Here is a 27,099-nt window from a genome sequence, read left to right on the forward strand (position 1 = left end):
TGAAGGCGTCAAGAGAGCACTCAGAGATCACGGGGTAAAGTACATGATGTTGTACCACGCACGACTAAAGGTCCTGGATGGTGAAAAAGCATTTTTTTTTCGACTCTCCGTCGGAGGCCAGCAACTGGATGGAGGGATGGCGGACCGTGGGGCAGTCCATGACCGAGGGGGGCAGGGGACCCAGAACAGCAAAATCCAACCTCAAGAGTCCCGACAGAGCCAGCAGACTTCTTCTGCGGCTGCAGACTCGTGTTCCTTTGTTTGGTTGTTGTTGGGATCAATGGGGCGACAGGCACTCTGTGTGTTAGAGGTGGGTGGTTGGGGGCCCACTTGGCAGGGAGGGTGGTGCGGGAGGGGATGGGGAAGGGAGTTGGGTGTCCTTTTATGTTTAGCTCTTGTAGTCTCTAACAAAAAAGCTCAGATGGTACACAGTCAACCTAAGCAGTGGCAAAGGGGAGATTCAACACAATCCAGGCTTCTGTACTTGAATGGGTGACCAGACGCGCATAAAGATATGGACGTGGAACGTCAATGGGTTGGGCAACAAGATTAAACGGACATTGGTCCTGCAATGTCTGAAACGCCACTCCCCGGACATGGTGCTCGTTCAGGAGACTCGCCTACGGGGTAACAAATGCAGGGCCCTGGACCGGTTCGGGTACAAGATGGTGGCCCATTCCGGGTTTACGTCTGGCTCTAGGGGGGTGGGTATTTTAGTTCGTAGCGCCCTGCCACTTATAGTCACAGGTACGTGGACGGAAGACTCCGGATGCATGGCAGCGGTAGCGACTAGATGGGAGGGGCGCACGATAGTCCTTAGCTCATGCTACATTCCACCCGGTCTCCATGCCCAGGTATATGCGAAACTGGGGGCCCACTTAACGGACCTTCCACAGGGTACCCTGGTGCTGGGGGGGGGGCGATGCCAACGCTGTTATGGACGCTGATGTCGACCGTTCCGGGGAGAGACGTGGTAACAGAGGGGAACTGGGCCTGCGAGGGTTTGCAACAGCAATGGGTCTGAGTGATGTATGGCGGACTCATAACCCTTCCAAAAAACAATACACGTTCTATTCCGCTACACGTTCTCTAGGATAGATCATCTTTGTGTGGGGGACCAACTGGGTGACTTTGTTGACTCCGGTATCATGGCCAGGGGGGTATCCGACCATTCACCGGTGGGGGTTACTCTCAAGGGCCCGATGACGGATAGGGCGGCTTTTCCCAAGATTGACCCTTGGCGCCTCAGGGATGACTCCATAATCGACAAGTTGAGGGAGTACTCCCAATTATACTTCACAGAGAACCAGGGCTCGGTCGACTCTCAATTGGTCCTGTGGGAAGCCTATAAAACTATTCTGAGGGGCGGGTTCAGGCGTTGATTGGCGTCCAACAAAAAGAAGCAGCCCTCCAGGTCAGACAGTTAGAGCGTGAAATTGAAGTCATGGAGAGGGACATCAATGGATCCCCCTCTAGGGAGCAAAGTCACGAGCTTGCCCTTAAGCAACGAGAACTCCGCTCGTTGGCGGAGGGCGAGGCGCGTGCCTATTCCCTCGCCACACAACATAGGATATATGATGCAGGGGATAAGTCTATGAAGCTACTGGCATGGCTCGAGTGACGGGAGCGGTCATGGGTAGCCGAGGTCAGGGTTGAGGATGGCACATTGGCAACTACTAGCAAGGACATAGCAGAAGCTTTTGCATCCTACTATGAGGGGGTCTGGAAGCGCGAGGGGTGGGTAGGCTCCCGCCCGACCAGCGAGAAGCCACCATTGTGGTTATCCATAAAGCTGGGAAGCCACCTGACCAATGCTCGTCATATCGGCCAATCTCGCTCCTCAACGTGGAGGCCAAGGTGTTGGCCAAGGTCTTGGCGACGAGATTACTCACGGTGGTGTCTGACTTGGTGCATGTCGATCAGTCGGGGTTCATGCTGCATAAGAGCACCTGACAACCTGCGTAGGCTGTATGGGGTCCTGTATATGACAGAGGGCGAGTACGATACTCAAACGGCATTGATTGCGCTGGACGCCTGTATGGCCTTCGACAGCATCGAATGGCCGTACCTGTTCCAAGTTCTCCGAAGACTAGGCTTTGGACCAATGTTTTGCAGTTGGGTGCGCCTGCTCTATGAACAACCGGTGGCAAGAGTGAGGGTGAACGGGGCGCTGTCCTGTGCATTCCCCCTGCGCAGAGGCACCAGACAGGGGTGTCAACTGTCCCCTTTCCTGTTCGCCCTGGCCCTGGAGCCGTTCGCACACTGGATTCGGAGAGATAGGTCTTTCTGGGGCCTGTCGCTCACTAACAAGTGGGAGGAGCGTATATCACTAAACGCAGATGACATCGTCCTCTACATGGCCAGACCGTACCACTCGATGGCACAGGCACTCCATCTCTTCGAACTGTTTGGGAGCTACTCCGGCTACAAGATTAACTGGGCCAAATCTTTGATTTACCCCCTTTCCGCCCCCCCCCCCTCCCCCCCCCCCCCCCTCGGATTCCACCGCGGTGCCCAGCCACGATTGTCACCAAGGGGTTTAAATACTTGGGGGTGTATATCACCAGGGGCAGAGCAGAGTTTTTTCATAGGAATCTTGAGCCCCACCTGGCGCGATAAGTATCGGACGTGACCCACTGGAGATCCTTGCCTCTGTCCCTGATGGGGCGTGCTGCGCTCTTCAAGATGTTGCCCCTACCGCGCCTCTTATATATCCTGCAAAACTCACCTTACCCGATCCCCGGAGGGGTGTTTAAACGCATATCCCTATCGTTGAGGGCGCTGCTTTGGGATGGTGGGAACCCAAGAATAGCGATGCGAAAGCTCACAAGAGGGGTGTATGACGGGGGGCTGGCCCTCCCAGATGTCCAACTGTATTACTGGGCCTTACAACTGCAGTTGATCAATGACTGGGTGTACATGGCAAGGTCGGAGAATGCCTACAGGGTAGATAGGCATGTCATGCCCGGGGGCAACTGCGAGCCCCTCTTGTATTCACGGAAGCAATGCAGAGATCTCCCCTCGCATACGGGAGTGATGCTGCAGTGCTGGAGGGAGGCTAATAAATTCTTGGGATGGGCGGATGCCTTCTCGGGCAGGACGCCCCTCTGGTTTGGTGACCAGCTAGCTGAGGTCTCCAGCCTAACAGGCTTTAGGGGTTGGCGATTGATCGAAATCGACTACCTGGGCGATGTGTGGAAGGAGAGCGCTCCCAGATCCTTCGACTACCTTAAAAAAGAATACCAACTGCACGACTCCCAGTACTTTCACTATCTACGCCTTACGCATGCCCTGCGGTCACACATGCGCACAGACTCCTCGCTCCCGGAATACTCCCCCTTGGAGGATAGGCTCCTTCTTGACCCGATCCCGGAGAGACCCACGTCCGTCATATACTGTAGGCTTATAAACAACATGCCTGACCCCCTGGTGACACTGCGCGAAAGATGGGAGGGTGACATTGGACGTCTGGAGGACGATGACTGGCAGGATGCCCTACAAAGCCGATACGGATTAGGTTCCGCCTTGTGCAATTAAAAATCCTGCATCGAGTTTACTACCCACGAACACACCTGTTCTCTTGGGGAAGGAGCCGGTCTCCTCTGTGTGTGAGGGGATGTCGGGGGGGGAAGGTACCTTCTTCCACACTTTGTGGGACTGCCCGTACATAGTGCCCTTCTGGACCAGAGTAACACAAACAATGGCGACAGTAGCGGGATCGACGGTCCCGCTTGATCCGAGGTGGTTACTTTTAATGATTAAAGGCGCCACGGATTGGACCAGACACAACGAGATTTGGCTGGCAGTGGCCGCGGGGGTGGCGAAACAAAATATAGCCAGGGGGTGGGGAGCGCGGGCGCCCCCTCAGTGGGACCAATGGGTAAGAGATCTGGATTGGCGCCAGAGGGCAGAGGAAACGATTTACAAGTCCAGAGGATGTGTGAAGAAGTGGAGGAGGGTATGGGGCCCCTGGCGCATGTATCGGGCTGAGTGGTGAGGGGTGGGATAGAAGGGATTCTTGTGATTAGCCCGCTCCACTGTCGTGTCTGTCCTCAAGAGTGCAATGTATGGCTGCTATTCTGCAAGCTCTTTTGATCACTGCTGTGTATTGTATGAGACCTTGAGCAAAGTTCAATAAAAAGTTTTTTAAAAAAAGAACTGTATGTACTTATGAATATTTAAAATAAAAGGAGTTTGGGCCAAAACACATAATAGAGACTCCTAGGAGGTCATTCCATTTTTTATTCTCTGATCTCATGCCTGGTTCTTTTTTTTATTTTTTGCATTAATAAGAATATCTTTTGTCCCCTTGCCGTATGCTATACACCACTTGCGTGATTTTACTAAAGGCCTACTTTTAATTCTTCACAAAATAATCTTTGAGCCCTGCAAATAGGTTAATGTGCTCATCAAGAATCAGTTCCCTCAGTTTTTAAGCATTGTGGCCATGCGGGTAACCACATTTGCATAAATGCCTGAAACCGCCCTGGGAGAAGAGCATACAGCTTTCCACTTCCTATTCCTACTGTTAGTTACCACCAACACTTTCTCACAAGGCCGAGCATGGCACGTGATGGCCAATCCCGGACAGTTGAAATCAGTTGGTTATGATCACTCTCAACCCTAAATATCACTACCATGTTTTGCATAAATCTCCATATCCTGATGTTAAGGAAGAATTTAATCGATATGGTTGGTAGTACATTCCTCTCCAGAAGTAGGAACAGGAGTGGCATCAGGAGTGAGGAGTGGACGCCCATTACATGCTCGGAGGCCATGTGTAAGGGTTAAATCTGCCATTTGGAGGGTAACCAAAGACAGGTGACTCCTTACAGGGAATGTTAACTCAGGAATTCCCCACAATGCATCTTCATCGAAACACAAATCCTGGATCATGCCGTTTAGCTCGTGGTTAGATTCAAGTCACCTGCAACAATAACATAGTGGGACCTGATATATGAAGCCAGGATTGCGTCTGAGTAAATGGTTGGTGATCCTTCTTCCCTCTGTCTTTGTCCTCTTTAGGTTGACAAACCAAGAAGCACCCAGGCTCATTACTCCCCTGACCAATCACAATGCTGCTGTGCAGCATTGTGATTGGTTTGAGCGCCATGGTTTGGCGCTCGGGCGAGGCAATGGGAGGCTCAGCATGTTCTCCATTGGGCTATACAACACAGCCCGGTGGAGAACATACCAAGTGCGCATGACGGTTTGGCCAGCCCAAGACTGCCAGCCAAGCAGTTATGTGCACTTAAGAGTGCCTTCACTCCTTCCCCTGCTCTGTGGGAAGAGCAGCTCCACCTCGGCTTTACATAGCCAATAATGAAAAATAGAATTATGATAACATTATTCTCCTTTTATTTTTCTTGTGGTGCGACGCAATGCCGCCTTTGCAGAGGAGCTGTCACTGCAAGCAAGCCACCTGATGGTCATCCTACTGATAACCTGACAGCAGAGACCCAATAATTCCTAAATCCGCTTCTATGATCATTTTCTCCTGGAAAAGACAAATCTCTTGTCCATCTATAAATGGACCCTACTCACTATTCCCTACTTTTCGACTCCCTGCGAGATATCAAAATTGCTGTGGTATTTTTATACATTGGTAATGGAACAGCAAGTATGGCTGTTGTGACAATATCGGCCAATTGAGGACCGGCTAGGGTAGCGGTAATTGCTGGCAATTTATCTGAATACAGATAGATCGGGACCACAGAAATCACTGGAGATTTTAGTGTTGGAGATCCTTGGGCATAGGCAGCAACAAATTTTGCAGGCACATTCCCCAACTTACAAAAATGGGATATGGGAGGAGCCGAAAGGTCTGAGACTTTGTGGACTGAAAGAAGCCATTCGTTCTCAAGGAAACTTTGAAGTGCCAAGAAGCAATTTGCATTGGGAATACAGAGGGATGCCTTAGGGTGATAGACTGAACTTGAGGGCTCAGGTTGGAGATTGTGATGAAAAATAACCCAGTGTGAGGGGTTTATTAGTACCTTGGTTCACAAACGTTGGAAACCTAAAATTTATGACCACACAATCTCCGGCTATACTTTCATGGCGCATACTCATCCGCCCTGCAAACCTTCAAATATAATGCGAAGCGTAACAAGAAAAGTCTGCATCAGTAGGGAGCCTATGAAGTACCTTGTTTTTTAACAGAGACCTTTGACAACAGAGTGCTGAGGGCCAATGTTATCCAATGAGGTATAGAGGGCCTCCGGTTGGTGGCTGCTCACGAGCAGGCCACAAGGTTGTGGGAGCAAAGCTCCTGGTGTTAGGCTCATGGCAAAGGGGTATCCGGTTTAGCTCACAAAGTGCTGCGGTGCAGGGGCGGCTGGGTGCAGGGTACTGTTTTAGCGCTGGGTGCCCTGTTTTCAATGGGAGTTGACGGTTTTGGATTTTGGCTGTAGGCTCGATCCTGGAAGACTTCTGGGAAAAACCAATCGCTGGGCAGGTAAGTTGGAGGGCTCGGGGACGTAGGTGCACCTCAGGTTCTCTTCTCCAGGGTGCAGGGTGGCTGGATGCAGGGGAGTCTTTTGAGGTCGGATTTCACCTTACCAGGCCACTTGCAGTGGGGGGGGGGGGGTTCTCCGTGCAGAGGCTGCAGGTGACGTTGGGGAGTCATAGAGGGGTCAACCCATGGTGGCTTCGGACTCTGGAGTGCTGGGGGACCTCCCTGGGACCGGTGGGCCACTTGAACTCGGGCTATAGGCGACAGGTGCAGTGGTTGTTCCAGGCATCAGGTTTCTTCGTCCTCAGCAAGCTCAGGGGCTGTCTTGGGAGTTTCTTTTGAACAGAGCTGCTGTTCACAGGAGATCTGGTCTTTCTTGAAGGCAAACACAAGGAGATCATGGACAGAGCACTGAAACTGGGTTGAATCCATCATCATTCTTTAGCTCACTTTATTGAAGGTAGTCAGTCCTCCCAAGGGTTCTGGAAGTCGCTGGCTGCAGGACAAGGCGACTTTTGATTCAGGATCTCTAGAAACTGCAGACGGGCAGGTAGGGCTGGGGCAAAGTCAGTTCTTCTCTGCAGTCTCCTCTGCTGGGCGTCTTCTTTCGTCCTTCTTCGTAGGTTGCGGAATCTGCCTTCTTGGGGTCAGGGCTGCCCCCTAAATGTATTTAGAGGGTGTTTATGGGGTCTTGAGGACAGTAGCCAATGGGCTACTGCCTCTAGAGTGACTACACCCTTGGTGTGCTCAGCCCACATGGGGAAGCGGGCACAATCCCTAATCCTGATTTGGGAGTGCCTGCCGCTGCAAGATAGACATTGAAGAGTGAGCTTCACCTCTCCTCCCCCACCAGAGAGGTGGAGTTGGCAGAGGTAGGCACACTTTCTGGACTGGCAAATTTTTCACGACTGTCTTCCCGCCGAAAAGGGGGGGGGGGGGAGACACGAAGTGGGGCCTGCTCCAGATAGTAGAGGCTGGGGGTCGCATTACAAAGGCTGCCAGGCCTTTGAAGCTCCCCTGCCACAGATGGCTTTCCCTGGCCTGGGGGAGGTGTGAACACCTCCGCCCAGGAAAAGGCTTTGTTTCTAACCCCCCCAAAACCCCCGGGGTCCAGAAACATGTCTTGTGCTGGCAGGCTGGTGTGTACCAGTCAAGGAACCCACCAGAGGCTGGTCGTTTTTCAGGGGGAATCTCGAAGATGCCCTCTTGAGTGTATTTTTTAGTAAATCCCACACTGGCACAAGTTTGGGTTTAATGTGCTGAGAAGTTTGATACCAAACTTCCCCGTTTTCTGTAAAGCCATTATGTTGCTGTGGAGTTCGTAATGACAAACTCCCAGCACCATATATACTCTTAATTGCATTACTACACTTACAATGTCTTGGTCTAGACACTGTTGGGGTGAAGGTATCATGCACCTTTACCCTCACCACTGACATAGTACACCCAGGCTAGAGGGGTGGCTGACTTATGTCAGGGCAGTGGGTTGTAGGCATGGCACACAGGTATGTGTGCCATGTCGACTCTTCATTTTGTCTAAGGGTGGCACAATAATTGATGCAGCCCTTATAGGCCTTTCCTGGCCACAGTACCTTTTACAAGGGACTGACATGTGGCCAGCGGTGTGCCAATTGGGGAGTACAAACTACAGTTTTGGGAAAGAACACAGGCCTTTGGAACCTGATTTCAGGGACCCAGGGCACATCAAATTAAAGTGCATCAGTAGTCTGGCAGAAAGTGGGGGGGTTACTGCAACAGAAACCCAGCTTACTACAATCCCATGCAGAAGTGTAGCATCCAAATGAGGGTAAAAATGGAAGACTACATACTGAATTGGCAGAGGGTAGTGGAGGAGACCTATCTTTGTATATAAACGTAGGTTGGAAATATGAGTGTCTGAAATGCACTGCTTTAAATATGTGACACTGAAATAACTTGGGTGTTTATCGAATTTGATGCGACTTATTAGTGGCTGGTGATCAAGAGTCGGACACAACTGCTACTTCCTTTACTAATCTGAGAATGCTGTGTTCATGTATTGCTTGAAGGGAAGGGTGAGTTGCTTTTACTAAGGCACTATTTTGTATTTGTAATTTGTATTTTATTTGTGAAGCGCAACATTCATCCAGGAAGGATATCACGGCGCTGTGCTAGGACTCCGGTAGATAGCTGAGTGGTTGATGAGCGTTGCCGGTGTTAAGTTTTAACGAACAGATGGGTCTTAAGTTTTTTTCTGAAGACAAGGTAGTCCTCGGTAAGGTGGGGGTCTTGTGGTAGTTCATTCCAATGCTTTGCTGCCAAGTATGAGAAACTACGACCCCTTGCCCTTACTTTCTTAGTGCGTTTTGTTCTGGCTTGAGCTAGAGACCGTGATCTTAGGCACTAGGTGGGTACATAAAATTCAACTTTGTTCTGTAGGATAGAAGGCCCTCGTTTGTGCAGCGCCTTGTGCGCGTGACTGAGCAGCTTAAATTTCGCTCTTTGGTGCATTGACAGCCAGTGAAGTAGTTTCAGGCCTTGTCTTGTCGAGGAAGGCTTCAAACCCAAGGTGCACTATAATATAGCATAGCGACTGTTGACTATGTTATGACACTTTGGTTTCCATTGGTCTCTTCTCTCCGGTCCCCTTTATGGTGAATAGGGATTGGGTGGTAGCGTATGGTGGTTCCAAGCTGTGGTATTGTTCGAGTAGTGACGACATTGCACCAAGGTTTGTTAATAATTATGAAGATAGTCTGAATAATACAGTGAGAGATAATCTTTCTACTCCTCCCGTGTCTGCCTGTTTTACAGAGTTATATCAAGGCTTTAGAAACCCAATTATTATGGTTGTCCTATGTCAAGTAATGTGTTAAAGTGAATAATGAAAATGTGTGTGACCCTTCTCGATTCTTGGATCTAGAAATCCCACACCGCTCGTGCACTAATAATGTGCTGAGTTTTTTTAAATTTCTATTGATTAGTATGATCCTGTATTTTACCGTTCTTCGTGCCTAATGCAAGCATGTAATGAATGTAAAGAAGTAACATTAGAAATTGAACACTAGTAATAAACCTTTTCAATTGAGACTTTTGAAAAGCTGAGAAGAGTGATTTGAGAAACGAAGGGCTTTTGTTGGTGCCATTTCCGTATTTCGTTTACTTTTTTTTTTTCTCAACATGTTCTGGAAACTTGAAATGTTGAAACCACAAACCCTGAATAATGTTTTAAACACCCATGTTCATGGTTGTTCTTGGAAGTTGGTATGCAGAAACATCAAAGTCAATATATGAGGACAGTACAGTAGGAGAAGAATATAAATGTTATAAAATGCCATAAACTAGTTAAAGGTAAATGGCTTAGGGACTGAAAAATGCAATAATGGGCTCACCTTGTCCGTAAGATAAAGCATGTCACATGTAAAAATAACAATAGCATTAAAAATCAGACATATAAAAATAAACTTCTGTGTAAAAAAAAAAAAGTCATTGTTTACAAAAATGTAAATGTCTGCAATTTCAAAATAAAATAAAAATAAGAGGCTCCCCTGCCATTGAGTGGAAGACCATAATCCCGGAGCTTTTACTAGAGAGATAATAATCAGTGGAAAAAGTTAAAATGGTGGGCTATGTAATGACAACCACTGCTCTTCATAAATAAAGACGGTGGCAAAATAAGACTATTTAAGCCTAAATCTGACCAGAAATAGGTATGTTTCTCTTCTCCTCTCATGGGAACACTTGAAACCAAACCCTTATAATGTTCACACTATACGATGGACAGTTACAATAGAAGAACGGTTTCCAAACATGAAACTACACATGAAACTAGACTGCTTCATTCACCAACACTCCACACACACATACTTCGGGCCCAGATTGCCTGGTTCTTGACTATTTCTCTTCTTTTTAGGCAAAGCCTTGTCTTGTCGAGGAAGGCTTCAAACCCAAGGTGCAGGCTTGGGTCCCATCTCTCCTTCGCTGCCATCCTTTACTATACATTAGTTTTCCTTAAACCGTCTGATATGCGGTTACCAGACTCATCAGATTTTTTAAGAAGTATGGCGGTATCACACTAAACCTAATAAACTTGCCCTGACTGCCCTTGCCCAAACTGTATCCTCTTCAAAACCCGCTGCATCACCTACAAGACCGTTACCGCTAAAGCTCCTCAGTCTACAGAGATCAAGAAAACTAACCAGTTGCATAGTCATGTCCAATGGAACTCTGATTATCTGGTCTTATTATATTAGACTCCATCTACAGTGCTAAATGGATTGCTTGCCAGTTTATAACTGGGACAACTGCTTAGTGATGAACTTTAAGAAAACAAACCTTATTCATTTTGGCAGCTGTAGATGTAAGTTTGTGTGGAGAATGAAAATTTTCCTAGCTATCGTAACGGAAAGTTTCAATTCTATTAAGGACTCGGAGGCGAGGATTATGCCTTCTTTCTCCACTTTATTCATACAGCAGCACAGAAAGAACAACAAAGACTACATTTCCCATGAACCATAGGGAAAAAAGTAGTCAACAACATTGTGTCAACAACCAATCAAAAGAGAGAAAAATGTCCAATCAGAGTCTCTCCAGTTACTGATAGTCCCTTGTTAGTGTCCAGATCTCCTCTTTCGGAGCGCGAAGACAGCCCAGCACTCAACTTCAGGAGTCCTGTTTGTGGGTATCCGAACCTGCAACAAACAAGGCAGTATTACCAAGGGGAAAACACCACCCTAGGTAGCAAACCAGTAAAGAAAACCAATGTAAAGGTAGTTAGAACATATCATCAAGCACTAGTTCCTTCGGCACAAACATGAAGGAAAGAATTTACTTACTGCAATACGGGGAGGGGTTTCCTCTGAGAACACCGGGCGGGATAATCCTCGCCTCCGAGTCCTTAATAGAATTGAAACTTTCCGTTACGATAGCTAGGAAACTTTTCATTCTATGTCAGGACTGGAGGCGAGGGTTATGCTTGTTTAAAGCTTGCTCACAACCAGTTGAGCCATTTTGAGAATTGGCTTGAAGTAAAACTTCTTGAAGGTGGAATCCGAGGACCAGTCCGCTGCATTGAGGATATCCTCTAAGCGGGCACCCAGACCAAACGCCTTCGAGGCCATAGCCCCTCTCGCGGAATGCGCCCCAAGATGCCGGAGGCTAATACCCGCCTCTTGCATCACCCAACGCACCCAACGGGCGATGGTTGGGGAGGAAACAGCCTTAAAGGGTTTCCGGAGCGCGATGAGCAGCTGACGCTCCCCCGGAGGACGATACTCCTCCGTCATCTCCTCATAGGCCTTGAGGCAACTGACCACACAGAGCTTTGGAGAATCCGCGAAGGCCGGGTAAGAGACAACTCTTGTATTGCACTTTGTCCGGCGAGAAAGGGAAACGTCACCCCATCCGGAGTGATCATGCGACCCGAGATATCGAGTGCGCGCACATCCGACACTCTACGACAAGAGATCAAGCAGAGCAGCATTGCCAGCTTCGCCGATAACTCCTTACGGGATAGAAACCTATTTGGTTGCCAAGACAGGAAGAGATTTAACACCTGATTAACATCCCACAGGGCCGAGTACCGCGGTTCTGGAGGTAGGGAAAGTCGAATGCCCCGAAGGAGCCTGCAGATCAAAAGGTGTTCGCCCACCGCCGAACCACCAACCGGGACGTGACCCGAGGAAATGGCTGACCTGAAAGTGTTAATGGACCTATATGCCAAGCCATTAGAAGCCAAATGCGCCAGAAAGTTTACAACGTGGACCACATCCGTGACCACGGGATCGAAACCCCGTCGCAAACACCAACGGGACCATCTGCCCCACGCAGATTTGTATTGTTTAATGGTGCTATCCGCCCAGGCTTTAGAAAGGAGCTCCTCAGCTGATCGCGAAAGGCCCGGGGCTTGCCATCTACCCCGGAAATACTCCACGCCATGAGCCACAGCGAGTTCGCTGACACTAGAGGATGAGGATTGCCGTACGGATCCTTGAGGAGATCCAGAAACCGGGGGAGTAGGATCGGAAAATCCCAGGAAAGTTCCAGAAGAACTGGAAACTACACTTGAGACCTCCACAGAGGCGTGATGAGTACTAAGTCTGCCTTCTGCCTGCGGACTTGAGCCGTTGTCCGGGTAATCATAGCGAACGGAGGGAACGCATAGCCCCGATCCACGCTCCAGTCTTGGAGAAACTCATCCGTGGCTGCTACCCGAGGGTCGGGCTTCCAGCTGAAAAATCTCGGAAGCTGGTGGTCCAGGCGAGATGCAAATAGATCCACCGTGAACGGACCCCAAAGCTGGCTGAGGGAGGCAAACACCAAATGATCCAACTTCCAGAGGCTGGAGTCGCGGAAGTGGCGTGATTGATAATCGGCCTCCACGTTGTCTCGGCCCGGAAGATACTCCGCTGTGACCGATACCTGACTGTCCAGGCAATACTGCCAGAAGCTCGCTGCCAGATCGGAGAGGGCTTTTGACTTGGTGCCTCCGAGGTGGTTGATATAACGGACAGCCGACACGTTGTCCATTTTCAGAAGTACGCAAGACCGTACTGAGTCTCTGGTCCAACATTTGACTGCAAACGAGCCGGCCAGAAGCTCGAGACAGTTGATATGTAATTTTTGTTCATTGGGAGACCACAAGCCTCCCGTGGAAAGATCCCCGCAGCGGGCGCCCCAACCAAGCCTGCTGGCGTCTGATTCGATAATCAAATCTGGAACGGAACCGAAGATTGCTCTCCATGTGTGTTAACCACCACTGGATTTCGCTCCGAGCTTCGTCGGATAGACGGATCTTGTGGGAGTAAGAATACCCTTTCCGCAGGAAGTACGCCTTGAGGCGCTGTAGGGCCCTGTAGTGGAGCGGACCCGGAAAAATCGCCTGGATAGAGGCAGATAGAAGACCTACAACCCGGGCCAGCTGGCGCAGTGAGACGCGCTGTTGAGCTAAAACGCGACGCAACTCGTGACGAATCTTCGCAAGTTTCCTGGACGGCAGGCTTAGAGTAGAGGCCCTGGAGTCGATGACTAACTCCAAAAAGGTAACGGACTGAGCCGGCTGGAGAAGGGACTTCTTTCCATTGATCACAAACCCAAGGTCCTGGAGCAAGGACACTGTCATCTGTAGCTGATCGGCTAAAAGGTTGGGGCAGGAAGCCATCAGGAGGAGATCGTCTAAGTAGACGATCAGCCTGACCCCACGAACTCTCAGGAATTCCACCACTGGTTTGAGCACCTTTGTGAAGCACCAGGGTGCGGAAGACAGCCCGAAAGGGAGGAAAGTGAACTCGTAAATCCGGTGGTGCCACTCGAATTGAAGGAAACGGCGGTGAGGCCGAAAGATAGGAATCACCAGATAAGCGTCCTTCAAGTCCAAACGTACCATCCAGTCGTGAGGACGAAGAACATCCCGCAAGAGGTGAATACCCTCCATTTTGAAATGGCGGTAAACCAACCACTCGTTGAACTCGCTGAGGTTTATAACCGGGCGCTTGCCGCCATCAGACTTGTCCACTAAAAAGAGATTGCTGAGGAAACCCCTTGGGTGGAGTGTTGCGAGAGATATAGCGCCCTTGCGAAGCAAGGAATCGACCTCCTCGTCCACCAGTAGTGCGTCGTGAATTGAAAATTGCATAGGGCGCGGGGGAGTCTTTTGAACAGGATTTCCGCAATATTCTATGTGGAACCCCCTTATCGTCTGAAGAACCCATGCATCGCGAGTGAGGGATGACCATGCCCCGTAACAGCTTGCCAGGCGTCCCCCTATGCTTTGTGGGGAAGAAAGGGTAACACTCACCAGAGTTTGCGTTAGACGCTCCTCCCCTGTGACCTCTGCCTTTGCCACGGCGTCCTCTTGTGGGGTAGAAATTTCAAAATTTCGATTGGTCTTGATATTGACCGGAGCCTCTCTGATTGACTTGATGATTTTGTCGACCGGTCGAGCGGCCCCTTCCTCGACCAGCCCCTCGAAAAACCCGAGGGAACACTTTTTTAATGGTCGACTGCGCCCTGTCCAATGACGTAAAGGTGTTTACAAACTTGCCCAGTTCCTTGATGAAGGGCTCACCAAAAAGGCCCCCTTGGGCAATCGCCCCTGCTTCGGAATCCGCAAGTTCACCCAGTTTTGGGTCAATTTTGATTAGAAGGGATCTCCGCCGCTCGGTGGAGAGGGCACAGTTGGCGTTGCCTAGGAAGACCACTACCCGCTGAGCCCAGCCTGAAAGAGTTTCGGGAGAAATCATCGATCCTGAAGCCTTCGCTTCTTCTGCCATATCAAGAATTTTTGTGGCGGGCCCCAGGGCGTCCAAGAGCTTATCTTGGCACGCCCGCCACGACCTATCGATGCCCTTCTTGGGGTCTCGAATAAATTTCTGCAGGAACGTTAGCATTCTCGGGTCAATATCCGGGGTTAGGGCAACTTTGCCCTCCAGAGAAGGGCGAGGACACTCCACTCGGAGACAGTTGCGGGCCTCCTTTTCGAGCGGGCGCCGGATATGCTCTGCGACGTAAGTCGCCACCTTGTCCGCTGGAACCCAGTCTGAGGAGCGAGGATGGACAATGTCATTAGGGTCCAACATGTCAGAAGGTGTAGGAGGTGGCTGTAAGTCAGAAGGCGCCAAAGGGACCTGTGAGGGTCGGGTCGGAAGCCAAGGCCTAGACGGGCTGGCATCCGGATCCCCTGAAGGACCTGGAAGTGCAGGGGAGGGGGAGAGGTTAAGAGCGAGCGAGTCGCCAATACCTCCCATAGGATGGCTATCAATAAAGGCCTGTTTGAGCCGCTCGAAAGCGTCCACATCCACCCTCGGGGCACAGGGGCGTTTAGGAGGGGGAGGACCCGAAAGGTCCTGGACATTGGATGATAGAGAATTTTTGCGTTCAAGGCGTAAAAATGCCTGCTCTATTTTTTGTGTCAGCCTGTCCTCCAAAGGAGAAATGGCCTGGTCCACTGCCCTATAAATAGAGGTATCCACTGCTTCATAGAAAGCATCGCCCCATGGCATATCCGCCAGAGGATCCTCCTCTTCATCCTGATAATCCCCGTAAAAATCCATTACAGGTGGAAGGGCAAGAAGACTTTTGCGCTGCACTCGCAAGTAAGTTGTTACAACTGGGTGTCAGTTTGAGATTTTTACACGTGGCAAAACCACAATTTTGTGCAGGGTGACTAGCCCTGAGGGGACACAAAGAGGCTGGCAGACACCAATTTAAATTTATGCAGATAACTGGGCTGGATAATGTCCCCCAAAGCAAGCCGAACGGCAAGAATACAACCTCCAGGGAGGCGTCAGCACACTCGTGCAAATACAAGACTCGAATCCCCTTCATAGCACCGGGATACAAGCGTCCGGTATGCAAATTAGGCCCGTGAGCGAAGAAACAAGCTCGCGGGCCGGTACAGACCGAAGAACTCTGTGTCTCTCTCAGCCCAGGCTCCGGTGGCAGTCGAACGTGCGCGCGTCTCTGGAAACTGATCAAAACCAGAGACGCGTCGCGTTCAAACACCGCCTCTCGCGCCCCCAGGCGGCGGGAGGACCAGAGCGCGCCAGCACCACCGCGTAGGAGCGAGAGACGACTCTCGGTCCCGCGGTGAGGAAAAACCCAAATTTTTACCGACAAAACCCCCTCAACTCTCAAACGGGGGAAAAAAGAAAGGAAAGCAAACGCTATACCAGCAAAACAATCGAAGAAAATTACCACAGCGACGCGTCAGACTAACGATAGGCTCCGCTATAATTCAATAAAAAAATATAACAAACCTTGTCACAAGACAATAGATTCAAGCAATAAGCCCTGATAGAGCAGAATAGAGCATCAAAAGACACACAGCAGTCATAAAAGCACATAACAAAGCCCCCCCAAACAGTAGAAACCCTGAGGGGACTTAACTGGCTGCGCAGCAGCGAAGAAAGAGGAGATCTGGACACTAACAAGGGACTATCAGTAACTGGAGAGACTCTGATTGGACATTTTTCTCTCTTTTGATTGGTTGTTGACACAATGTTGTTGACTACTTTTTTCCCTATGGTTCATGGGAAATGTAGTCTTCGTTGTTCTTTCTGTGCTGCTGTATGAATAAAGTGGAGAAAGAAGGCATAATCCTCGCCTCCAGTCCTGACATAGAATTTTCAGCCCATAGTTTAAGGTACAATATAATTATGTGTAGCTTTGTATTATTTTAAATACTGGTCTAAATTTGGATTTGGAAAGCATATAAACAAAAGTTACGTCTGTTTTCCAGGGTCTGAAATTTTTCAGCTATTGTTATTGTGGTCATTCCACATTGCCTCTCCTATAAACTTTGAATGCTAATTTGTTGTGTCCTGCCATGTTTACTCACAGAACTCCTATGATAAGTTGCATTGGATTCAAGCAGTTGCAGATAGAGGGCTATTTCATGAAAAGCAGGTTTCCATATTAGGCAAGAGCCTGGCCTAACCAGTTGCGGAGCTGTGCTTTTAGAAGCATACCTGCTGTATATATTATGATTTGGGTTCCGTTTATTATCATCTGTCGCAAGACATATGAAAGGGAAAAGATCCAACTATAAAAATAATTTTGGGTATTCTGACAGGTTAGTACTGAAATTCGCCCTCACAAGGGTTTGGAATACTTAAACCACCATTAGCAGCTATGTGAACTATACGAAGTAGAATGTTACAATTACTCTTTTCATTGGTAATTGTGAACAGTTTATACTTTGCACTTAATTCTGTTTCAAGAGATTTTTTTCAACTGAGACCTTTTAGAGCTTTAATTTGACCCATGAGACTGTTTGTTTGTTGTGCCAGTTTTATACAGTTTCGGCATATTAGTACACAGGAATAATTCAAAAATTGAGTCCCTAAGAGGGCACGCAGTGATCTTTGTAGAGTTTCTAATTTTGGAGAAGAAACTTTATTTTATAGAAACTTTATTTTGTCTTGGTCTTATACTTCTATATAATGAATGATACTTTCTCATGATTTTATTGTATGCTCTTTTTGAGTTTTCAAAGAAAAAAACTTCACTTAAGTTGGGCTACACAGGAGACTAGTATTCCCAATGTATGTGCTATGGATCTGAAACATTGCTTCCCTGACTTCTGCAAATTCAGCTTACTGTAACCTTCCCACAGCTATGACTAAGGCTGTCCATATTAACTTCATCCCCCATCTCGGATCAGTGTGTATGCAATTTCTAATTGTTCTCGAACATTCCTCAACCACTTGTACAGTGCTCCATTCCTTCCCAGTCATGCTTTTGAGATGATTAATGCTTACAAACATAGAACCCCACTTGCGTAGCTATGATATACTTCAGAGAAGTTTCAAAGTATAATTTGTTATTGTTTACAATTAAAAAGCTGCACTGTTTTTGATGTCTTTCACAGAATCCTTGGAAATTATGCAAATCTTTAATCTGTTCTTAGCATCAGTTAATGTTTTTTATTTGAGCCCAATTATATTTTTTTTAATTGCCCTGCAGATTTGTTTTGGGACTGTGGTTTTGATAGTAACTCCAAGAAAATAATTCCTTAACTCTTGGAAATTGCATACATCATTTTGCTAGTCTCTTATGGCTAATACATATGGTCATTTGTTTACATTGTATAGGTTGGAAGAGCTGTAGCAATTGCAGCACTGGATGTGGCAGAGTGTAACCCTTGGCCCCGCATCATCATGTCTGAGTACAACTGTCTTTCTAATTTACGGGCATGGATGCTGAAGCATGTCAGGAACATGAAGGGAAATGCTGGCTCGAAGAAGAAAGTTCCCAAGACGCCACCTAAGATCAGCAAGTACGGCATATTCCTGCTCTTGGTTAACAGCAGCATTACAAAGTGGAAAGATCGAGCTGTTATGGGTGTTAAAAACCTTAGATTACTTTTTTAGTAAACAATGGTGGTTGTTAACAAGTTTACTGGACAGAGGATAATTGTCCTATACCAGTTGGAAAGTAAGATAGGTGAGAATTAATTCTTGGCAATGGAAATATAAATCAAAGCAAACCAATACAGAATTGAAGGAAAGTGGAGGCAGTGGTAAACTCAACATTTTAAAGTTTTTCCAGCAGGCACCTGAAATATATTGTTTTTGCCAAGGGTGCAGGATCCCAATCAATGTAGTATATCCAAATCATTCAAGTTACAAAATATACTTTGTGTTGTGTGAAGGAAGACACAGTGATCAAATTCTGAAAGTGGAAGTTAAAGAAATAGTTATGAACATCAAAGAACCGCTAGACTGTTGAGCCAGTACTTGGGATATTCAATTAAAATGGATGGTGCAGGTGGAAAGGGAGACGGATTCTCCATCATGTGAATTTTCTGATATTAATAAATGGTAAAATATTTTTGGACTTGTGTGGTATCCTGTAACATATTTCTAAATATGTATATTTTGTAAAATAATGTTATAAAGAAAACATTCCTGTAAGGGGTTTAGTTTTATTTGACTGTAAACACCACTCCAGAAATACACTAAGAAAGCAGAAATTAGAATGTCACCGGATTGAAAGCTGCTATTACTACATTAAAATTCTAAAAGCTGTGTTGTCCCACCATGCTCTGTGGAGTTACCCAAGCAGGTTTGTTTGTAACTCAGTAAGGATCCAAGACACCTGCTGCCTTCGTAAGATTTTATTTAACTGGAAACTCAATTTTTCTTTATTTAACGTTTGTGCTCCTAGTATTAGGGTGTCAAGTTTGTTTTTCTTAGGCAGGAGTTTTAGTTGAGGTATTTCTCTCCTCACTTATGCTTCATTGACCATCATGCTGACCCCTTTTATGTGGTGGGAAAGCATCCTAGAAATCCGGGCAGGGCAGAGAGCACAAACCAGCCCTGGCAATTAAGTCAGACGGGGAGGGCAGGGATTAGAAGACACTGTCATGAGCCAGGGAAAGACTTCTTCAGAGTACCTTACCACTAAGAGGGCCAGGGTAAGTGATTCTTCCACCTCAAACCTTCACAGGAGGTGGACAGTAGACTAGATCTGACACTATGTAGGGTCAAGCAGCTAAACCTTGATGTTTTCCACCACTGCTGGTTTAGTTTTAGACACTCAAGGGTTACATCATTCAACATCAGTCGTTTGAGGCCTTTCTTCTTCTGAGGTTCCTCTTGCCATTAAGATATTCTCTCCAGAGCACATGGAACCCTCAGTTAAGAACTTTGTGCTCATAAGGGCATTGGAGGACTATCCTTTCCCTCTACATAAACTGGGAACTATTTGCGGCACATCGGAAGATAACCTGCTTAGAGTACCACTGTAAGTTAATCCTCTTTCCTAGACCATTGAAGGCGGGGACACGGACATCAGAGAGGCACAGGCACAAAGGATAGAGGAGAAAGGCCTCCTTAAGAGTATTTGTGAGAAAGTGCCTCTTTTGACATGGTTTGCCCCCACATTGTGTCTGGACATTGGTGTGGTTTCAATTGTAGTGCAGAGGGTCCTTAATCTTCCCTGAAAACGATTCCCCAATTAGGTCTTCATGCCACTTGTAAGTCCCTAGTAAAAGGTACCTGGGTACCAAGGGCATGGGGACTGAAGTATTCCCTAGGGACCACTCACCTAGGCCATGCAGACTGCCACTGCAGCATGCATGGCCTGGTGCAGACAAAATGACAGTCGACATGGCACACTGCTTGTGTGCCATGCCAGCTAGCACTGCCTAAGATATAGGTAAGTCACCCCTCTAGCAGGCCTTATTAGCCCTAAGGCAGGGTGCACTATATCCCAGGTGTGGGCATATATGCATGAGCCAATGTGCCCCTTCAATATTTGTCTCTATTCCTTAATATTGTAAGTGCCAGTGAAGACGGAGAGAGTACATGGGCTGAAAACTCGACAACGCCAGTTCCACAGCACTATGATGGCTTCACTGAACCCAGGAATGTTTAGTACCAAACTACTTCTCACAATAAATTATTGTAACATGTACCCAGAGGGCACCTCGGAGGTGCCCCCTGCAAACCTACCTACCCTGGTGTGGGCACTCACAGGCTCTAGGCAGCCTGCCACACTACCACGTTTCTGGACCCGTTGGTGAGAACCTCTGCTCTCTGGGACCAGAAACAATGCACATCCTGGGCAGAGGTGTCGCACCTCCTCCCCCAAGATGGGCCAGTGCTTGAAGGGGAATCTTCAAATGCCTGCCGCCTTTGTAATGTGACCCGAACCTCTGCTGCTAGCAATAGATGGCAGCCCCTGGTTTTCACCTACACTTTGGGCAGTAAACCCAACGTTAAAACGTGTAAAGGATATGATGTGTGCCCACCTTTGCCATCACCAATCCCTCAGGTGGAGTAGGCAAAGTTAAGCACACTTTTCAGTCCCCTCCATCTTGAAGATGAGGGGACTCCACCAATCAGGGCTAGGTCTATGCTCCCTTCCACAGGAGGGTGGCATAATAGTGGGTGTAGTCACACCAGGTAAGGTGCCCATTGGCCCTACCTACTACTCCCCTAAAACGCTCCCTAAATTTAGTACTTGGGTGGCTCCCCAGACATAGAAATTAGAATCCTGCAGCCTATGAAGGACGAAGAAGACACTGTGCAGCAAAGCCTGAAGACAACTACTGATGTGGTCCCCAGCCCTACCGGCCTTTCCCCACCTTTAAAGACTCTGTAAAGAAGATGTTGCCTGTCCTGTGGCCAGCGCCTTCCAGAATCCTGCCTGCTCTTCAACAAAGACCAGATCACCTGAGGACAGCGGGCTTGTCCAGAAGCTCCGGATCCAGCTGGAATTGCGACTCCTGCCCACTCTACACCCGTTGCCCAGGGTCGGAGTCTGAGTTGCTCACCTGTCCAGTGAAGTCTCTCCAGTGATCCTGACCCCTATTTCAGTGTTGGCTGACCTCTCCTGAACTCCACGATGACTCCTGCAACCTGAATCCAGAGGCTCCACCTCACTGCGATAAGAAGACTGACGTCGAAAGGCACCCCTGCACCCGAAGCCCCTGCACCATGGTGAGCTGAATCGACTGTACCCCTACAACCCCTACATCTCTACCTCCGCTGTTGTAGGCCATCCTTAAGCAACCTCCGATGGGATGCCTGCAGCCTGTTTGTCCAACGCAGAATCCTCATTGAAAAGCATTGGGTGCCCAATGCTGAATTAGCACCCTGCACCAAGCCGCCCTGCTGCCGCTGGTGGTGTATGTTGGGTGCTGCTTTGTGCCCCCCACCCCTATGCTTGATCTAACCTCCCAAAGCTTGGCCCCTGCAACCGATCTACTTACCTGCAAGTAGTGTATCTTTGAGCACCCGCAGTCTCCATTGAACCGCATTGGGCCGAACTCAGATTGTGACCTCTGCACCTGTGTTGCTGGTGGTGCAGTTTTGGTACTCACCTGCCTCTTGTACCTTGCTGACCTTTGAAGACTAGAACTGTAAGTCTGATACTTACCCATTTAACCGCATTATTGTTTTCCTTCATATGATAACATTGAACTGTTCGGAAATTGTTTGAGTGTCTTCTTTTTGAAAGTGAAAAGTATTTATATTTAAACACATACCTTATTGCAAAGATCTTGGTCTTAAAATAAAGTACAAACAAAGCTTATTTTTCTAAAATTGGTGTGGCTCTCCTTTTGAGCTGTGTCCATTATTGGTCAATGTTGTGCAATAAATGTGTTACACTCCTCTGTGGAAGGTCTAAGGCTGCTCGCTCACACTTCCAATAATAGAGCACTTTAGGTTTTACATTTAGCTCTGTACTCTTTTGGGGAACTCCTGAACTCTGTGCACAGTATAAGCACCCAGTGGCATTCCATATACAGAGCCAGTGTCCTACAGTATTCCATAGGAATACATCCGAGGCAAGCAATCCAGGGGGAAAGGGCCCACAAATGCTGCCCCAAGGAGGAACGTCCCAAAAAGCATATCCTAGAAATAACTACATTTTCTAGGATCATGCCAGGGAGGATCGACTAAAGAATGAACAAGTCAAGAACACCCATGAAAAGTACTTTTTATGTAAGGACACTCCAAAACAACCTCCCTGAATTAACGTGGAGCATAGGATTTTGCTTCTTCACAAATTGGGAGATTTGTTCTTTTAAAGTAAAAAAACTCCATCCTGCGCATGGAGTTTGGAATGATCTAGAAAATAATGAGTGAGACACAGGCCCTTGTCTTTTCTGGGGAGGAGGAAGAGAGATCATTGGCGATACGACAACAGTATCATAAACATACTGCCAAAGGCAACAGTAGTATCAGTGAAATACTCAACATCATTAGCAGCCTACCAGAGCAAGAGTGGACCAACAGCCTTCCTCCTCTGAAAGAAAATCTCCTCCAACAAGGAAACTATACCTCAGTTGTTGTACCTCCACATTCCAACACCCTCCTGGATAGGAGCATATCCAACACTTTTCCATAGACTCAGAAAAGAACAAAAGATCGAATGACAAATGAATGCCAGACGTTCTTCCGAATGGGCACAGAATTGTATTTGGCAGTTCAAGAGCTATCATTTGAACTTGAGGGTGTTTTGCGTAAATGGAGTCTCTAGACCAGCTTTACAAGGTTTGTTTTCACACCCACAGCTGACACGAATGAACTCAGTTCAGTGCACCAACGCGGAGTGTGAACAAAAGCTTATTGTAACCCTGCAGAACCCCACCCAGTATATAAATGAGGTGGTGTCAATACTTTCGGGACTTCAACAGGGAGTAGTGATAATTCTAAAGATCGTTCATTAATGATTTACACACTCAAGATCACTAGAAACTGAAAATGTATTTCAACATATTTATTTTAAAAAATAGTAATTTTAAAATATTGAGATCTAGTGTACATAATATTGGTAAGTTTTCAGTCACTATGAAACCTTGTAACATCACAATTGACAGCCATTACACCCTCACTGTGCTATCTCTGTGCGCTATGCTAGTTCTAAAAGATGAATGTAAATGTCCAGTATTTGTAAAGCGCGAACAATTACCCGAACACGCTCAGTGCAACTCACTCTTGTTTGTTGCACTGGAAAATTGAGATAAACGAAGAAAAAAACAAGAAGCAACCGTATTGTATCCGTCATATCAGTCATCGTGGATAAATACCCATGCCTGTCTTCTGGGAGCTCAAACAGTATCAGGGTCAGGTTAAAGCATGAGTTGCTTCCAGACCTGTAATTTCCTTCCGAGGTTCTGGAAGGGCATCTTGATTCCTGAAAGCACTGCTGATCAGGCATTTGGGTCTGATATTTTTGTTACAAATATGTTGTGTTATTTTGATGAACTCTTGCAGCTTGAAACCATAATTGGAGAGCCTGCTCCTCTGAGGGCTCTAAATCTAATTTTGGCTTCTCAAATGCCCATGTAGTTGTGAGAATGGAGATCTTACTGCCCTGGAAGATTTTGGAGAGGAGATCTGTGGATTGGAAAAAAAAAATAATTGGTACGCTTCAGGCTTTTCTGAAAGGGCCTTACATACTCTTTCTCAAAGCAAAGGTTTATTTTTTTCCAGGTGGTACCTTTTTTTTTTTAAACAAAGGGTCATTTAAAACATGAAATTTCCTTTTTGTTTTTACTTCTATCTTGTGGTTAGGAACCGAAGAGATAACGTACAAAGTAAATGTTTCCACAGCTTTCAAATTCTACCTAGAAAGTAGATCTTCTTTCAGAGCTTCAGATCATCTCTTCATAAGTTATGAATGTCTCTTTCTTGGCAATAATGCACTAATGCTACAATTGGCAGGTGAATAAAGTTGTTTATTTTAGAATCCGAATATGCGCTCGAAATCAGTGCCTGTATTTGCACTAAGTTGCTTGACGACTGTTATGAATGACTTTTCTCACAATTGGAGATCATTAGACGAACTTCCCCAGTAATGACGATTTCACAGGTGCCTGTTTATTTTCTTTGAATACTTAATCTCCAGAAGGCTCCTTCAAGTTCTTTAGTGTCAAACAGTGTTTTTGGTGGTATATGGCTGGAGTAGAGGGATCTCCTCCACCCCTGGAAAAGGATGGCAGTGGACCCACAAATGGCTTTTTTCATACAAACTGCATGATGTAAATGGGCCCCCACAACTGGATGAAAAGAACATGTAGTTGTGTGTACTGTTGGACCGACTGAAGCCAGATTACAATAATGAGACGGGAACCAAAGAAAATTGTAGAAAGATTACAAGCTCTGTGTCAGGGCAGGAAGTAGCAAGTGAATGTACAGTAGACCTTTTATCAGCAGTGTAGCTGGTATACATGCCTTTTATATTTTTCATAATTGCTCACTTACTCATGGAACACAAATGTTACAGCTGTTGGTTTTCATAAACTGCTCTCGTTTTATTGACTTTTTTTCTTTTAACAAACTTACAAAATAATCTTTTGATTTCTTTTTTTCAGTGCTGTTCCTGTGTTGTGCTCTGAGAACACACTGGGCAGGGCCCGGAGTTATAGCAATGGCACAAGCAGCAGTAGTCAGCAGAATTCTCCCCAGATTAAGGGAACTGGCAGCTTCACGTTCAGCAGTAACAAGCCTTCTGGCTCTGTGTCCATGAGCCACAGTCCACAGAAAAGCAAGGTCCTGGGACCTGTGCGAGGTAAGCTGAGCTTGCTGCCCTGCTGGCGACCTATGTTTGATTCTATTAGCTACTATTGGTACTGCTGTGATAAAAACTGACCCTGAAGATACCACTTCGGCACCTGGGTGCCTCTTTTATCTTCCAAATAAAATGTGCTATCTTGTGAAAAAAGAATATTGGATACTGTTGATAGGAAGTTGTCTGCAGTAAATATTCTCCATGTGAAGGCTGTATGTTCTGCACATTAGATGAAATGAGGAATCGTAACCAGATCCTTTGCTGAGTAAACCCTTGAATCGAGCGTCTGCGGATCAGAAACTGAAAATGAAGATCACATGTTGACCAGATTGACTTCTGCTGATGTTTTGAGACTCCAGCAGGTTAACTTTCCTCATGCACTTTTTTCTCAACTATTGACGGTCAATTTCCACTTGAGGATATTTTCAACATCGGATATGGAATATTCAAATTTACCTTAATGTATCTGGCGCAAGGACTGTATTCAATAGTGTTTGGAGATGAGGTGCACAATGCTGGGATACTTTGTCATCTTGCACTCTGCCACCCACATGCAACCGCCTCAGAATAAATTATATAATTTGTATCTTTTTACTGCAACCAAAAAACAGCACCATAGTTACTGAATTTCCATTTCACAAGTTAATGATCTTAGTTTTTGAATGTTTTGTTTAGATAAGTGTCGTGTGAGAGCGCTCACAGTATGTTTTCCTGGTTTTTATTTCTGGATGCAATATTTTTCCATATTATTCAGAGGGACATTTTGTTTTTTATTTGCCTTGGTGCAGTTTCTTCTGACTACAAGCATCTACATAAGAATGTTCAGCCTTGGGTAGGATTTTAACTTGGTCCTCAGTTTTAAAAGTGGCTACGTAATTAACATTTCATCAGATTTTGTTATTCTTTTTCGTTGACACTTGGGTTTTTTCCCTCGTGTTCATCATTGGGGCAAAAGTGAGGGATTTCTTTAGCTAGTCTGTGAAAGCATCAGTGCTGGCTGATAGGGAGCTTGAAAGTGCTTCAGATGCACAAAGATGGTGTTCTGGATCAATATATAATGCTGATGCCCCTCAAAAAGTACTGTCAAGACAAGAAATGGCGCTCACACCACTAGTAGTTCACCAGTGAGCAGAAACTATTGTAGCCACCAGTCTAAACAAAATACTAAATACAAGCATAAATCTTCTAAAATACATATCATTAACTGCTGTTCTGAGCTGACACATCCATGGGCATGTTTTCTACTTTGGATCTATTATCGAGAACCTTAAAGTTCAAGAAATAGGGTTCTAAATAAATAAAATAACGTAACATGGCTGTAATAAATGGGAAGACCGATGTCCTAGTTTACAGGTGTACGTTTCAGATAGTATTCTCAGTAAATACGCTAGTCTAACTGTGGGTGATGAAATTGCATCTGAAACGTGGCATGTTGCCTAATAATCTTGAAATCCATCTCTCAGATAGTTCCTGCTTTACAATATTGGTTGCAGTGCTTTTCAGTGGGATGAATAGATATCCTGTGGGGAAGGTGAGCTGAGTGACAGGTGAGGCACGGTGTAGGACAGTAGCGGTTCTTGCTCTCCCCAACCTTCCGCCCCTGTTCCAAGGGCACCCCCCTGTCTTTGTCATCATAGCTTTCATGTCTACAAGCTGAGACGTTTTTATTGTCTATGCTTTCACTGAGGAGCAGAAGTAGAAAACAGCTCTATTGTTCATAGCAACCCATTAGCAGTGCTATGTTCTGTATGGCTACCCAAATTGTTTTTAAGCTGATTTCATGGATCAAGTGTACATGATTAACCACACACATGACCCTATTAAACCACCTCCTGCCGCCCTTTGACTTCCTTCTCCCTCAAATTTTAAAAATAAATCCTTCCCTCCTTTCCATAATATCTTTAGGGGAGAAAAAGAATATCTGTGCTCTATCCACCTCGTATCCCCTACCCCTGGGTAACACATTATGCTCTCCACCCTACACTTTACCAAATGAATCTCTAGCATTCTGGCTCTCTCTCATACTTCCCTGTGAGATGTACTTCTCAGGACTGTGGTTTCTGCCCTTAATGGATGAAAGGCACCATGTTGACAGTTGCTTGTCTGAAGCACTGTTGCTGTAGAGAGATCCATTGTGAGAA

General features: G+C 46.7%; 1 protein-coding gene across 11 annotated transcripts in view; it reads left to right on the forward strand.

Moving 5' to 3' along the window:
- Positions 1-27,099, forward strand: part of AGBL5 (AGBL carboxypeptidase 5) — a 468,371-nt gene that overhangs the window by 226,860 nt on the left and 214,412 nt on the right. For all 11 annotated transcript variants that reach the window (XM_085613234.1, XM_085613239.1, XM_085613240.1 and 8 more), the window contains 2 exons: positions 18,025-18,209; positions 24,762-24,958. In XM_085613234.1, the coding sequence (XP_085469360.1) occupies positions 18,025-18,209; positions 24,762-24,958 (382 nt within the window). The remainder of the gene's footprint in view (positions 1-18,024; positions 18,210-24,761; positions 24,959-27,099) is intronic.

This window comes from Triturus cristatus, chromosome 6 (assembly GCF_964204655.1).
Source record: "Triturus cristatus chromosome 6, aTriCri1.1, whole genome shotgun sequence".
NCBI classification, from domain to species: Eukaryota; Metazoa; Chordata; class Amphibia; order Caudata; family Salamandridae; genus Triturus; species Triturus cristatus.